Consider the following 14,527-nt stretch of genomic DNA (forward strand, 5'->3'; position numbering starts at 1 on the left):
ACTTTTTTTTTAATAGGAAAAAGTTGTCCATTCTGAGAAGAGGTCACTGTTAAAAACATAAATATGCCCAGACATATAATATATGTTAAATATTTCTTGTGCTAACACCCATCAGCTGGAGATGTGGATCTGTATGGTGTATACAGACTGACACAACTTGATATTTATTCTAGGACCCAGTAAGAAAAACAATAGCCAAAGTAGAGGACGTTCCAGTACAGTTCAGACCTACCCAACCAGGGTGGCACCACCTCCACCACCAGGTAAGATATACTGCTGCTAGATAAAACCCTGTGCACAGCTTATGAAAATAATCTATCAAAAATAAATATTATATCATTTTTTCTTATGCTTTTGTATCTGACTTGTATTTGTACTCCCTGAAACCCATTGATTTGCAAATCGATCTCTGATCTAGAGGTTGGCATTGGTAAATCTTGTATAGCCTGGCACCTGATACAAAGCTGCCACTAAATTGCCCCCATACTGTTTACTTTTCAACTGCTCAGACCTTTGTCCCTTTGAAGAAAGCAAGTGAAAAAAACATTCCTGGATGGAAAAAAGAACAGACTTCCTGAAGCACTTATCCCAACCACCTGCTACAATATGGTTAGCTTTGTTCTGTGTCACATTTAGATTAAGAGAAGCAGACATTATTCAGCAGTCTAATTAGCCTCTTCCAAAGGCTACTTGCAGTTCTCTTTCTTGCTCCAGACACCCCCACCCCACTTGGAGACTTCAAGCTCATTTTCAAGGGAAACTCTTCATAGAGTTTCCCTTTGAAAATGTCTTCCCCAGCAGGTGCAGACTCCTCTCCAAGAAATACCCCTGGGGAGCTAAACATAAACTCCCTGCATACAGTTTGCCAGGACAGCCCCAGTGGCACTCCACCCCACCACCACCTGCTGGCACTACCCTGTTTCCTCACTGGGAAAAGTACAGGCACTGTGCATAGCATGTATACATTTTCCTGTGCTGCGGGTGGCAATTTTGAAAGGGAACCATGGAGAATTCCTTTGAAAATTGTTCCCCCCTCAATGCAAAGGAAAGATTGATTTATGCATTAGAATCCTAAGGGGCGGATTTTCAGAGCCCTGCTCGCCTAAATCCGCCCAAAACCGGGCGGATTTAGGCGAGCAGGGCCCTGCGCGCCGATGAGCCTATTTTACATAGGCCTACCGGCGCGCGCAGAGCCCCGGGACTCGCGTAAGTCCCGGGGTTCTCCGAGGGGGGCGTGTCGGGGGCGGGCCCAGTCGTTGCGGCGTTTCGGGGGCGTGTCGGCAGCGTTTCGGGGGCGGGTACGGGGGCGTGGCTACGGCCCGGGGCGGTCCGGGGGTGTGGCCGCGCCCTCCGTACCCGCCCCAGGTCGCGGCCCGGCACGCAGGAGGCCCGCTCGCGCGCGGGGATTTACTTCTCCCTCCGGGAGGCGTAAATCCCCGGAGAAAGGGAAGGGGGGGGTGTAGACAGGGCCGGGCGGGTGGGTTAGGTAGAGGAAGGGAGGGGAAGGTGAGGGGAGGGCGTTAGAGGATTCCCTCCAAGGCCGCTCCGATTTCGGAGCGGCCTTGGAGGGAACGGGGGTAGGCTGCGCGGCTCGGCGCGCGCCGGCTATACAAAATCGATAGCCTTGCGCGCGCCGATCCAGGTTTTTAGCAGATACGCGCAGCTCCGCGCGTATCTACTAAAATCCAGCGTACTTTTGTTTGCGCCTGGAGCGCAAACAAAAGTAGGCCTATTCGCGGAGTCTGAAAATCCGCCCCTAAAAGAAGTGAAACATGTTTAGTGACTAAAGCCAGCCGAACAGCAGCAAGCGAGCACTGGGCAGTGAAAGAACAGCCAAGGGCTGGATCAGACTTGGCTCATACACAGGACATTCTTAGGGCACATCTTATTTTCTCAGCAGTAGGCAATAGACTTTGGAAAGACTGTTGTCCCTATAAGCAAATTACTCTAAGATTTTAGACATGGAATCTCTTATGTTTCTGAATAGTCTCTGAGTTTTGGTAAACTCCTGATAGCAAGGTCGATCATGGAATATCATGCTCTCTCCTGGAGCTTTTTTTTTTTTGCTCCATCAGGGATGTATTCAATTGTTTTTTGTTTTTCATTATCCCGAATCTGATCAGAGCAGAGAGCATGCAGCTAGTGTTATTTTGCATTACTTTCATATAATTCCTTATTCTGCCTTCCTCTTTCTAACTTATAGATATGAGATTCTTAAGATACCTATTTCCTTTAAGACCAAGAGTATCCAAGGACCCCCACCACCACCCTTTCTCCATTAGTGCTAGTGCATTCTGTGCCATCATGATTTACTTCCCACACTCTGTCCTCAAGACCTTCAGCTAGGGACAGCTAAAGTATACAATGATTCTTAATCCCAAATATGTGTGAAATAGCTCATGAATATTCATTGTGGGATACCCTGAAATCTAGATCCGGACCTAGTCTGGGAACCACTGTTGTTTTAGCAAAGTGCATCAGGAAAATCCTTATTTCTGGAGATTGATTAGAGGGATTACTTACCCTGGTGCATATGTGTTTATCAGCAGATGATTATACTCTCCCTTCCTCTGAGTAAAATGTAGTATGTCATAAAAACAAACCATATAGCAGTAAAAGACAGCTTTCAACCAGATGGAAGTTACATACACTAAGTGTTATGCCAAAAAGCCAACAGTATTGCCCTAGAACTGCTATATCTTTATAAATAAAGTGTAGTATGTGTTTGTGTGTCTTTAGCCCATTCTTTGACTGTATAATATGTTAGATCTTCTATAAGTTATGAGATCCCCAGAAACTGAAGTTTATAAATGTTAAGGTCAATTATCTTAAATACTCTATCCATCCTAAATTAAAGTATTGGACTGGAGCATTAAAATGTATGAAAGGATTTATCTTTAAAAGACAGTATTTTGGCTTTCTCATTGTAATTAAGTTGTTCATTAATTTGTAACTCTAGGTCATCATCAGAATGGGGTGCTAACAGGATCTCAATATGGCTATCACCAAAAGCCAACAAACCCTCCAAGCAATCCCAAAGGAGTACATACCATAATGGAGCGTCCAACTTTGCCAAGGCAAGTCTCAGGAGGCACAGACATACATTCACAGCAACCACAAAGCCTGGACTTCCTTAGAGTACCAGACCAAGGTGCTGCAGGGTAAGGTTTCCTAGATACCGCACCCTTTGCCAGAAAAAGCTTCCGAGGCTGTGCACCAGTGCATGAAAGCTTATGCCCACCCTCCCCCTTGCAAGGCTGCTGTGCTCCTGCTGATCTAGCTTCCCCCACTCAAATCTTAACCCAAGCCTTCTCATCAATGTTTGGCCAAATATCAAAAACCTAGATATAACGGAGAGGCCTGTCAGCTGGGACTTGATATCTACTTAATGAATCTGTCTCAGGATGTATATAAACCCATCTCATGCATAGCGTTCTATGGCTCTCAGTGTGTACTCCTTGCTTTGTGCTTAGCTGCTATGTGCATGGATGTGGACATTAAGGGGATGTCTTGCGCCACCCCTGCCAAGAGGACAATTGTGAGTTTGATTTGTCTAGGTTTATAATTAAAAGCAAACAGCCAGAAGTTCTGTTTTTCTCATTCTTCCAAACAGTAGCCTTTCCATATACTATGCTCAAAGCAGAATTAAAGTTCAAATAACATAATATAGAATCATCAACATAAGACCATACAAATAGTTCAATACAGACAAGACGCTACATAAAACATACTAAAATCAGACATAGAAATCTTAATATAAAACTGCAATTATAGTACCACAAAATATTAGAAACATCATCCCCCCTCAAAAAAAAAAAAAAAAAAGCAAATGCCCCCTGATCCCCTCTTCCTCTCCCCCATTCACCATTTAGGCATATGGTCATGGCTAAAGCACATTTCTTCCACTGACCACATTGGTGGAACTCTTGCTCACCTCAGTATCAGCACTGCCACAAACCCCTTATGCCACTTGCCCAAATGTCTTCAAGTGCTCAACAACTAGGGGATTCCCACCTAAGAAAAGTACATTTGTTATGAATATAGCAACTATGCAAGAGAGAGGAAATAGGGTGCAGTCATCAGTAGTCTATGAACAGCTATGTATTCTACAAAATGCAAACTAAAAATGTAATGTTGTGAAGAAAAGACATCATAAGATCCTGTATAATTACCACACCCAAGGAATTTTCTTTAGGTTTTCATTAGTTTGCTTCTGTCAAAAATTCTTAAAAACAATATACATCTCAAAAAGCAACTTCCTTTTAAAAAATAAAGTGCCCACAGAATCGATCACCATCAAGTAGGAAAATAATCAGGCTGCATAGCAAGGTGACATCCATGAACAACAAACTCAGTTCATGTTCAAATTGAGAATCCAAAAGCTAAATATCATCATGAATAGGTCAATAAATTGCCACATCTGTGCACATGATCTCGAATGAGGAAATCTTCAAAGTTATCCGCATTGGGACAAAGTCTGTGGATACTAAGCACGCATTGTCACTTTGAGACTTGCTGCAAATAGAGTGACCACAAACATATGCGCCTGCTTTCTCTACAGGTACTTTTTTCATGGAAAATAATGCACATACATTGAAAAATGCAATCTGAACGTGTGATTTCCTCCACCAACGTAAACGCACCCCCAGGAACCTCTCAGTGCTGCTAAAAGTAATGCCTTATAGAACACCGCACATACTTTTAGTCGTGTTATGATTGAGCAAGTTCTCAGACAGTCCTTTTTCTCGGAAAATTGTCCTTCCCATGTTCCCAATAAATTAAAAAATGAATCTCCGACACATTCAGCATGAGAGCTGCAATCCCACTATTTATGCGACAGAACCGCACGCTAATTTCAATTGTGTGCACAGGCATGTTTCAAAGATGATGCACTCCATGCAAAGACCACCTGGGGAAATAAGTGCAGGGATTTGAAAGTGACGTTCCTTTAATGGTAGTGCTGTACCCCACCATGTGAACAGCCCTTGGTTTGATTTCCTGCTCAGGTCTTCCAATCCCTGGGAGAAGGGATCCACAGTCTTCACACAATGGTGATCCTAAGTGGTCATATTTAGGGCCCATAATTTTCAGGATTCTGGAAGTAGCCCTGGAGCATGACTTCTCAGTGAGGACTGTAAACCCTAGAGGAAAGGCGAGATAGGGGAGATATGATAGAGACATTTAAATATCTCCAAAATTTCGGCCCTCTTTCAACAGAAAGTAAGGTCTGGAATAAGGGATCATGGGATGTGGGTGTAATGCGGTGGATTCAAGAGTAATCTTAGGAAATATTTCTTTACAGAGAGGTTAGTGAATGCATGGAACAGTCTCCTTGTAGAGATGGTGGAGACAAAACAATATCTGAATTCAAGAAAGCTTAGGATAAACACGGGATTTCTAAGGGAATGATGGGCATTGTAAAGCTAAATGAGTTGGGCAGATGGGCAAACTAGATAGTCATACTGTTTTTTTCTAGTGTCATGTTTCTGTGTTTCAGTTACACCAAGCTCGGTTCACAATACACCCAGGGTAAAATATCCTCAAACTCCAGCAAGATGGCAGCAGAGCCCTGTCTATGCTATCTGCACGCTCTGAAGTAACTGCCTAATCTTTGGAGCATAACAATGCTCCAGATCTCTCCTGAGCCTCCAGCTCTCCAGCTGGCAGCATCTTCTACTGATTCATACTTGCAATGCCTCTGTGGTTTTTTATTACGCCTTTTGTGACACTTGAAAGAGGATTACATTCAGGTACTGTAGGTATTTCCCCATCTCCAGGGGGCTTACAGTCTAAGGGGCTCATTCACTAAGCTGCAGTACTTTTTCCCACCATTGGAGTCACAAAACCATTGAAGAATGGCTGTGTGTTTCTCATAGGTTCTCGAGGGAGCCACATAGCCATGGCTGTGTGGTTCTCATAGGTTCTCGAGGGAGCCACATAGCCATGGCTGAAATAACTCAAGGTATTTGAAATACCTCACATTATCCCTGCATTAGGCTACTACTTACTATCAGGCCGATACAGTAAGGTGCGGTAGAAAAAGTTGCGTTAGTGCCGAGCGCACCCGCGTTTGCCGCACGCACAGTCTGGATCACATACCGCTCGATACTGTATTTAAATGGCATGCAAATGCAAGCCGCGTCCAACGCGTGTCCATGAAGCGCAATCCATTTTACTGTATAGGCCATATACAGCGCCTATACAGTATCCTGGGTGCGCTGGTACCTGTCATTTCAAATGTCATTTCAAATGACTTTTGAAATGACAGGTACCAGGAAGTGGATCCCAACTTTAAGCAAAAGAAAACCTAAAAACCTAAAATCCAATGCACCGGGAAAGCCACTCTTCAGATCGCGACTAATCCCATCCCCCAGCACCCGCTCACCTGCCCTGGCCGCGTCCATGGGTGCCGGTCTCCGGGGCGGCCCCAGTCCTCTCCCCCATATTCCCGGGGGCAGCCGGCGGCGAGAGCGAGAGCAGCCCGGGGTGGATCGCAAGGCGGCTTCCAGCAGCCCTCGCCGGCGATGGTGAATGGGCGTATGCCGTGACCTCTGACGTCCAGCCGGGCCTCAGGTCACGGCGTGCGTTCATGCACCCTCGCCGGCGGGGGCTGCTGGAAGCCGCCTCGTGATCCGCCCCTGGCTGCTCTCGCTCTCGCCGCCGGCTGCCCCCGGGAGGATGGGAGAGAGGACTGGGGCTGCCCCGGAGACCGGCATCCATGGACGCGGCCAAGGCAGGTGAGCAGGGGCTGGGGAAAAGTTTGCCCAATCCTGGCTCTTGTCCCGGGGGGTGAGGGGGTCGTTTGCCCATGAAATTTCGTCTCTCTGACTTGACGCTCCACACTAACGCAGGGGTAAGGGTAGGCGGTAAGTTAGCAGGTTAAACACGCGGCAAAACTGCAGGTTAAAAAAGCGATAATCGGGGCGCACGTTACTGTATGGGAGGGAATAGCTAATCCGATCGTTTACATCTCATATACATGCCGCGGGCGGAAAGGGTTTCCCGTTGATTTAAAGAAGTGGTAAGGATGGGTTAAAAGGGATAGAGAATCGCGGGTTGGACTAACGCAGCCAAATTGTGAGTAGAAAGTGGGTTAGAAGCAGGGTAACTGCGGCCGCACTTTACTGTATCGGCCTGTATATGAAAAACAGTCTAATGCGGCCTTATGAATGAGCCTTTACGTTTGTACCAGAGGCAAAGGAGGGAAAAGTGTCAGCAGGATTAGGATTTGAACCCTGGCTTCCTGGTTTGCAATCCACTGCTCTGACCACTAGGTTTGAAAATTGCCTGCAAAGGTCTTTGAGCTAAAAATACCCACAGACTTTGTACCTGCAATTCGTATGGGTGAAAATGTGCTGGAAAATAACACACAACAGATTTCTCTAACCTGCCCTCTCTCCACTCCCGGGAATGCTCCCTTCAAGCAGGCTAATAGTATGTGCATTGTGGAGGCTGGCGCTTTCTTTTGCCTAGCAGAAGAAGGCAATTTTCAATCAAGCCAATTGACCCAGGTCAATTGCTATGAAAACTGCCCTCTCCATCTTAAGAAATGGCTCCATCTGCTGGCTGATGGGAGATATGAGAAATTTTAGGAACCAGAACTCTTTTCAAATATGGTAAGCCAAAGTTGGCATTTTATTTAAGAAATGAAATAAAATAAGTGCTGTCCTTATCACCGGGAGTAAAATACTGGGAAAGTCACCAGACGTGGAAGATTTAACTACTAGTCCATTGTGATTTCACTAAAATGTACAAAAAACTCTTAATTGTTTCATTACAATTGCTTGCTGCTTGTAATTCACTATAAGAAATTATGGAATAGTGAACCATAACTGTGATTAAATAAATCAATAAATAAATGTACAAACATTCAAGATTGACATGACAGTATAAACTCACAGAAGTGATTTCATCCTACATGAGGGAGAGTTGGGTGGAGGTACTAAATCATCCTTAAAACTCATGAGAATGACATACAGCTCCAAAGGTCCAGCACTGATAACATGTTTGCAGCAAAAATCAAACAAACAAAAAAAGCAAGTTTAGAAATAACATTAGATTTGTGGTTGGTTGGTAACTTTTACATGAGCTTCAAACTTCCTATGTTGGCAGAGATCATAACATAACCATGTTCCCAGTCCCATGTTAAGCCTCTCCATACCTCTCTCTTATATGATACAGGTTCTCAATCTCAACTGAAAGGCCACGAAGGGACCATTTTTAGCTCATTTCTCAAATCCTGCACTGTAACACTAGTGACATAGCTTGGATAAACTGTGTCAGAACCTTCAAAATTGATTTCTCGTGCAAGGCAAGAGTTAGCATGCAGCACTGATGGAGTTTCTAAGAAGAGGTATACGATCAGAGTTTGTCTAATTGCCTGGTGGCAGCACTCTCATGTCGTGAAGGAAACCCAGGTTTGATTCTCCAGGTAGCCTTTTGCTTCTAGATCTGGCTGCAGCGTCAGTGTTGGTAGCCCCCAGTAAAGAAATCCGGGCATTGGCCAAAATACATAACCCCATGTCATCTTGTGAGGAAAAAATATCAGTTTCTTAGAAACATTTGAATTTAGTTTATTTCCTTGACTGCTTGGTGGAGAACTTGCAAAGCATGAGCTGCTCTGCTAGATCTAAAGAGGCTTCAGATTCCAGCTAGTATTATGGAGGTACAAGCAACGTTCATTTTTTAAATTTTCTTATGTCCAAAGTTTGTGTAGTTCTATAACACCTATACCAGCACATGAGCATTTCAACATAACCAATTTAACTTGTCTCTATTAAAGTCCTGCATTATGTATAATCCACTTTAAACTATATCAATTTGAAATCACAAGCACATCAGAAGGAAGTAGAATGGGCCTTTTCAGCTTTGAGTATGGCGATCTGTTTTTCAGGAAGCTATGCTGAAGCAACTCAAGACTTGTACTTCATACAGAGATGGACTGAAAAAATATGATCTAGGATCACAATTATAAACCCCCACCTTTAACCCCAGGTATTTTACCACAGGCAAGGATTTCTTGGTTCATAGCTGAAGGTAGTGGTAAGAAAAGCCTGAAAACTGGAGAGAAAAATGACAAAGACTCTCATCATATAATATTTCCTTAATTTTCAGTGAATTTAGTTTCACAATCTATGATCGTGATGCAATAAATCCCATCTGCAGGAAAATCTCCAGATTATGGAATGAGACCTTTACAATCATGAGTTTTCAGCCCATCTCTATAACTTGTGTTTCCTCTTCCTTCATTGTTGTGGCACTCTGTTCTTCCATAGTGCCCGCAGACAGACAACAAACCGACCACCACCAGCAGGAGGCAGACCTAAACCACAACCCAAACCCAAGCCTCAGGTACCACAGTGCAAGGCTCTGTACGCTTATGATGCTCAGGACACTGATGAACTCAGCTTTAATGCTAATGATATTATCGATATCATCAAAGAAGGTAAATGCTGGGAAAGTGACATGAGTCCATATCTAATTATGTCTTGCTTACCTTTTTAATTCCTGTAGTGTATTCAGGCCAACAGTGGCCTTGAGAATAGCCAAGGAACACAATGAGACTTGGCTAACTTAATTCTGGTGCAAGTATTTATTTACAGTGCTTCCAAGTTACAGAAATCAAAACAGTAGCTCACCTTGCATCAAGTACAAATATTAGGTAGATGTACTGCATACGGGTATTCTGTGAGGACCTCAAGCTCCCTGGGGCCTCTCCAAGGTTCTTATGGTAGATTCCCTTCATCCTACCATAAGAACCCAGGCCTAGGTTCTTATGGTAGGGTAAAGGGAACCTCCCTTCACCTAAAATCACTTGCGGCATTCTGCCTTAAGGAAGACTGGGTTAAAACCCTGAGTTAGGCTTCTTAAGGTAGAGTGAGGGAGTTGTCTGTACCCTCCATCACATATCCTCCCCCTTAGCTCAGCTTTGTCAGGTGGAGCTCCAGTCATGCCCAGGGCCCCGCTCTGTCTCACCTGTCTCTGTACCACCTTTGGCTGTACTGTCCCGAACATCTATGAGTTGTCTCCATAAGTGCAAAATGGAGATAATCTCGACCCAGGACTATTGGGTTTGGAAACTTGGGGAGGACAGCCATTTCTAACACAGCTTGTCCTGTGGCGGTCGTCAAGAGAAAGACATTTTAATGTCTCTATTTTCTTATAGTTGATGTGACCTTGACATAGTAAGTCTTTGCAAATGAGCATTTTGCTACAGACTGAATTTACCAAGGCCTGGATAGTGGATTCCTCCAGTTCCACATGGATTATAAAATCCTTAAGTTGTGCATGTAGAACACCCACAAAATTGCAACTTTGGAGTTTTGACAACCTATGCTCTCAAGTATCTTCCCACATGTCATTAATATTATGGGGCTGTGTCTCCATTCTTGGCTCCTTCTCACATTGTTCCTCCAGAAACTTGTCCAAACCTTTTTTAAACTCAGTTCCCTGTACGTACCAGGATCAGTCCAGACTGCTGGGTTATGCCTCCCCTCCAGCAGATGGAGTCAGAGAGAAAACTGAAAGCACTCCCTAGATATACTGGTGTGCCACCTGCCATCCTTCAGTATTTCCTCTGACTCCAGCAGATTGAGAGGCATAACCTGCGGTCCTCTCTATTCTGACTAAAACAATCTTTCAGGTGTTCTTTATGATTTTTATAACTGTGCTGGCTAGATCAACTGGTTTTATTCTCTTCCTTGCTTAGTGTAAAAAAAAAAAAAAAAAAAAGTTGATATTTTTGTAGCAGTTGTTTGTTGGTTTTGCTAGCGCAGCGTACAGGCAGGCACTGAGAGCTTGGCTGTCATTGTTTTACCCGGATTAGTGTCCCTTTTGGTCTTGGGGAAAAGTTTACCGGTGGGCCGGTCACCCTCCCCCCCCCAGAAGTACAGTGATTCCAGACTTTGATCTGAAGAGGGCTTTACTTGAAAAAAAAAAAGAAAGAGAGTGAATAAAAAGTGGATGCAGGACACATAAGCCCTGTTGGTAGCAGGCAGTGATCCATTTCCAGCCCTAGCCTGCCGCGCTGGTAATTAGCCTGACCAGGGACTCCGGAGGGGGTGGAGGTTTTCACCCGGCGTTAGAGGCGCTTTCACAGGGCTCCTATTTTTGGCGTGCTTTTCTTCTGCCACCTCGATGCCGCGTTCTTCGGCCTGCTCGGCCTGCAGTAGGGCGGGGGCGCGACTCTCCCGAGAGGGTCTCTGCTCCCGCTGCATTCCCGGGGGCGAGGGACCCTCCCGGGGGCCGAGCGCAGCCCGCAGCGGCGCGGATCCGTCCTCCTCGGCGCGGCTGAGGAGGTTGTCGGCGTCACGATCGTCGGCCCCGCCTCCCAGTGAGGGGGAGCCGGCGGCCATCTTGTCCACGAGGCAGCATGTTGATTCTGCCTCTGAGGAGGAGGATTTTCCTCCGCTTTCACCGCCGGCTTTGAGTCCTCATAGTGGCTCCGAATTTGATGCCCCAAGAGCCCCCCCCCCCTCCGGTGCGTCCCGTGGGGGGATCAATTAAAAGGAAGGTGCCTTTCTCCTCCAAGTTTGGGCTGTTGATGCACCAGGCTTTTTTCGAGGCAGAAGCAGGCTGGGAGCCAGACGAACCCCCCCCCCCCTCTAAAAGTGCCTAAGGTGTCCTCGGTGCAGGACAAATCGGGAGACCAGGAAAAGGCTGAAGCTCCGGGCAAATCAGGAGCTTGTTCCCTTGGGGGTGCCGACGATCCGGGGTTCCCGGATCTCACCCAGGGCTCACCAGATGGGGCAGGGGCTGACATCTCCGACGCTCAGGGGTCTCTTGAAGGGGACGACCCCCTGGTTTTACGCCTGTTTGGCAGGGACGAGCTGAACTATTTGATTCTTCATGTTTTGAAGGAGCTGGAGATCCTAGCGCCGCAGCAGGACACGGATACTTCCACTGGGGACGTAGCTATGGCGGGTCTGAGAGCCCCCCCGCAAACCTTTCCCTTGCACTCTAAGGTATTACAGATCGTATCTAAGGAATGGGAGGTTCCAGAGGCATCCCTACGCGTTAGCAGGGCAATGAATAAATTATATCCTCTGCCCTCGGATTCGTTAGAGATTTTTAAGGTCCCTTCGGTGGACTCGGCCGTCACTGCGGTGGTTAAGCATACTACCATTCCCGTCACGGGAGGGGTAGCCTTGAAAGATCTCCAGGACCGGAAGTTAGAGGTCCTATTAAAGCGCATTTTTGAGATAGCGGCTTTAGGAGTCCGGGCTGCGGCTTGTAGCAGTATGGTCCAGAGGGCCACGCTGCGCTGGGTGCAACAATTACTAACCACCCAAGAACTCCCGCCAGAAGAGGCGGAGCAGGCCAATTGTGTGGAAGCGGCGGTTGCTTATACAGCGGATGCCCTGTATGATTTGCTAAGGACCTCGGCCCGCACTATGTCCTCGGATGTTGCGGCCAGACGACTATTGTGGCTCCGTCGTTGGTCGGCAGATGCCTCTTCTAAGTCGCGACTAGCTTCTTTTCCCTTTAAGGGGAAGTTGTTGTTTGGTGAGGAGTTGGATCAACTCATCAAAGACTTGGGAGACAATAAGGTGTATAAGTTGCTGGAGGACAAGCCCCGACAATTGCGGTCTTTCGGAAACACGAGGTCCCGATTTCGAGGGCAACGCCGGTTTCGCACGGGAAGGGGTGGATCTTTTCCCCAAAGGCAGCAGGGCCCCAGGTCTCAGTCTTGGACTCCTTCCTTTCGAGGCAGACGACCACAACAAATGGGTTCCTCGCAGGGTTTGGCCACAGGCAAACCTGCGCAATGAAGGCGCGCGGGCCCATTCCTCCTTCCCACGCATCGGAGGCCGGTTATCCCAGTTTTGGGAGGAATGGGTCAAGATCACTTCAGACCAGTGGGTCCTCGACGTGGTGTGTCACGGTTACGAGTTGGATTTTGCTCAGCCCCTCCGGGATCTTTTTATGATATCTCCTTGCAGTCCTCCGGAAAAGCAACTGGTAATAGCCCAAACCGTGGCCCGGTTACGATCCCTGGGGGCAGTGGTGCCCGTTCCGCCGGACGAGACCAGAACAGGTCAGTATTCCATTTACTTCCTGGTTCCAAAGAAGGAAGGTACGTTCCGGCCAATTTTGGATTTGAAGAGAGTAAACAGGGCCTTGCGCGTTCCCCGTTTTCGCATGGAAACTCTTCGATCTGTTATTGCGGCCGTCCACAGGGGAGAATTTTTGGCTTCTTTGGATCTGGCGGAGGCGTATCTTCACATTGGGATCAGGGAGCGCCACCAGAGGTACCTGAGGTTCATGGTGCTCGGGGAACACTTTCAGTTTTGCGCCCTCCCGTTTGGGTTAGCTACAGCTCTGAGAGTGTTTACCAAGGTTCTCGTAGTAGTCGCAGCCTTCCTGCGCCGTCAGGGAGTATTGGTGCATCCCTACCTCGACGATTGGCTTATCCGGGCGAAGTCGGAGGACTCGTGCAAGCGAGCAGTCCAGGTGGTGGTTCAGCAACTGCAGTCTCTAGGTTGGGTAGTCAACTTTGCAAAGAGCCAGCTGGTTCTGAGTCAGTGTTTGGAATTTTTGGGAGCACATTTCGATACCTTGGTGGGCAAGGTATACCTGACTCAGCAGAGACTGGAGAACCTGATGCTTCAGGTACAGAACCTACTGGATCTCCCCTTACCTACGGCATGGGATTATTTGCAGATCATTGGACATATGGTTTCTACTCTGGAAATGGTGCCGTGGGCTTTTGCGCATATGTGTCCTTTGCAAACCGCTCTTCTTTCTCGCTGGGACCAGAAAACCGGGGATTACGGTGCCCAGTTGCCACTGATGGAACCGGCTCGGTCCAGTCTAGCTTGGTGGTTGATCCCGGACCACCTCTTGCAGGGGGTAGATCTCGATCCTCCTCAGTGGGTGGTAGTGACGACGGATGCCAGTCTAACGGGCTGGGGAGCGGTCTGTCAATCAAGAGCGGTACAGGGAATGTGGTCCCCTTGCCAGGCCTCTTGGTCCATCAACCGTCTGGAGACCAGAGCGGTACATCTAGCCTTGCGCCACCTTCTGCCCCTGGTATGCAGTCGGGCGGTTCGAGTCCTCTCGGACAACGCAACCACAGTAGCATATATAAATCGCCAGGGCGGTACAAGTAGTCGACCGATGGCGACCGAAGCAGCGTTGTTGATGACCTGGGCGGAGCGTTATCTGTCCCGCATCGCGGCCACCCACATTGCAGGCGTAGACAACGTTCAGGCGGATTATCTCAGTCGACAACACTTGGACCCCGGAGAGTGGGAGCTCTCGGCCGAGGCAATGAGTCTCATCACCCTACGATGGGGGATTCCGCACCTAGACCTGATGGCGACTCGGCACAATGCAAAGGCGGCACGTTTCTTCAGCCGAAGGCGAGAGCATGGGTCGGAAGGAGTGGATGCACTCGTGCTTTCATGGCCTCGTCATGTCCTCCTCTATGTATTTCCTCCATGGCCTCTGATCGGCAAGGTGTTAAGACGCATAGAATCGCATCGTGGTCGGATGATTTTAGTGGCCCCGGAGTGGCCAAGAAGAC

General features: G+C 47.3%; 1 protein-coding gene across 2 annotated transcripts in view; it reads left to right on the forward strand.

Annotated features, from left to right (window-relative positions):
- The window catches only part of MYO1E (myosin IE), a 416,393-nt gene that overhangs the window by 398,180 nt on the left and 3,686 nt on the right, over positions 1-14,527 (forward strand). The window contains exons 25-27 of one of the 2 annotated variants that reach the window (XM_029574567.1): positions 174-263; positions 2,960-3,161; positions 9,276-9,445. In XM_029574567.1, the coding sequence (XP_029430427.1) occupies positions 174-263; positions 2,960-3,161; positions 9,276-9,445 (462 nt within the window). The remainder of the gene's footprint in view (positions 1-173; positions 264-2,959; positions 3,162-9,275; positions 9,446-14,527) is intronic. The other variant, XM_029574568.1, reaches the window with a different exon arrangement.

This window comes from Rhinatrema bivittatum, chromosome 13 (assembly GCF_901001135.1).
Source record: "Rhinatrema bivittatum chromosome 13, aRhiBiv1.1, whole genome shotgun sequence".
NCBI lineage: Eukaryota > Metazoa > Chordata > Amphibia > Gymnophiona > Rhinatrematidae > Rhinatrema > Rhinatrema bivittatum.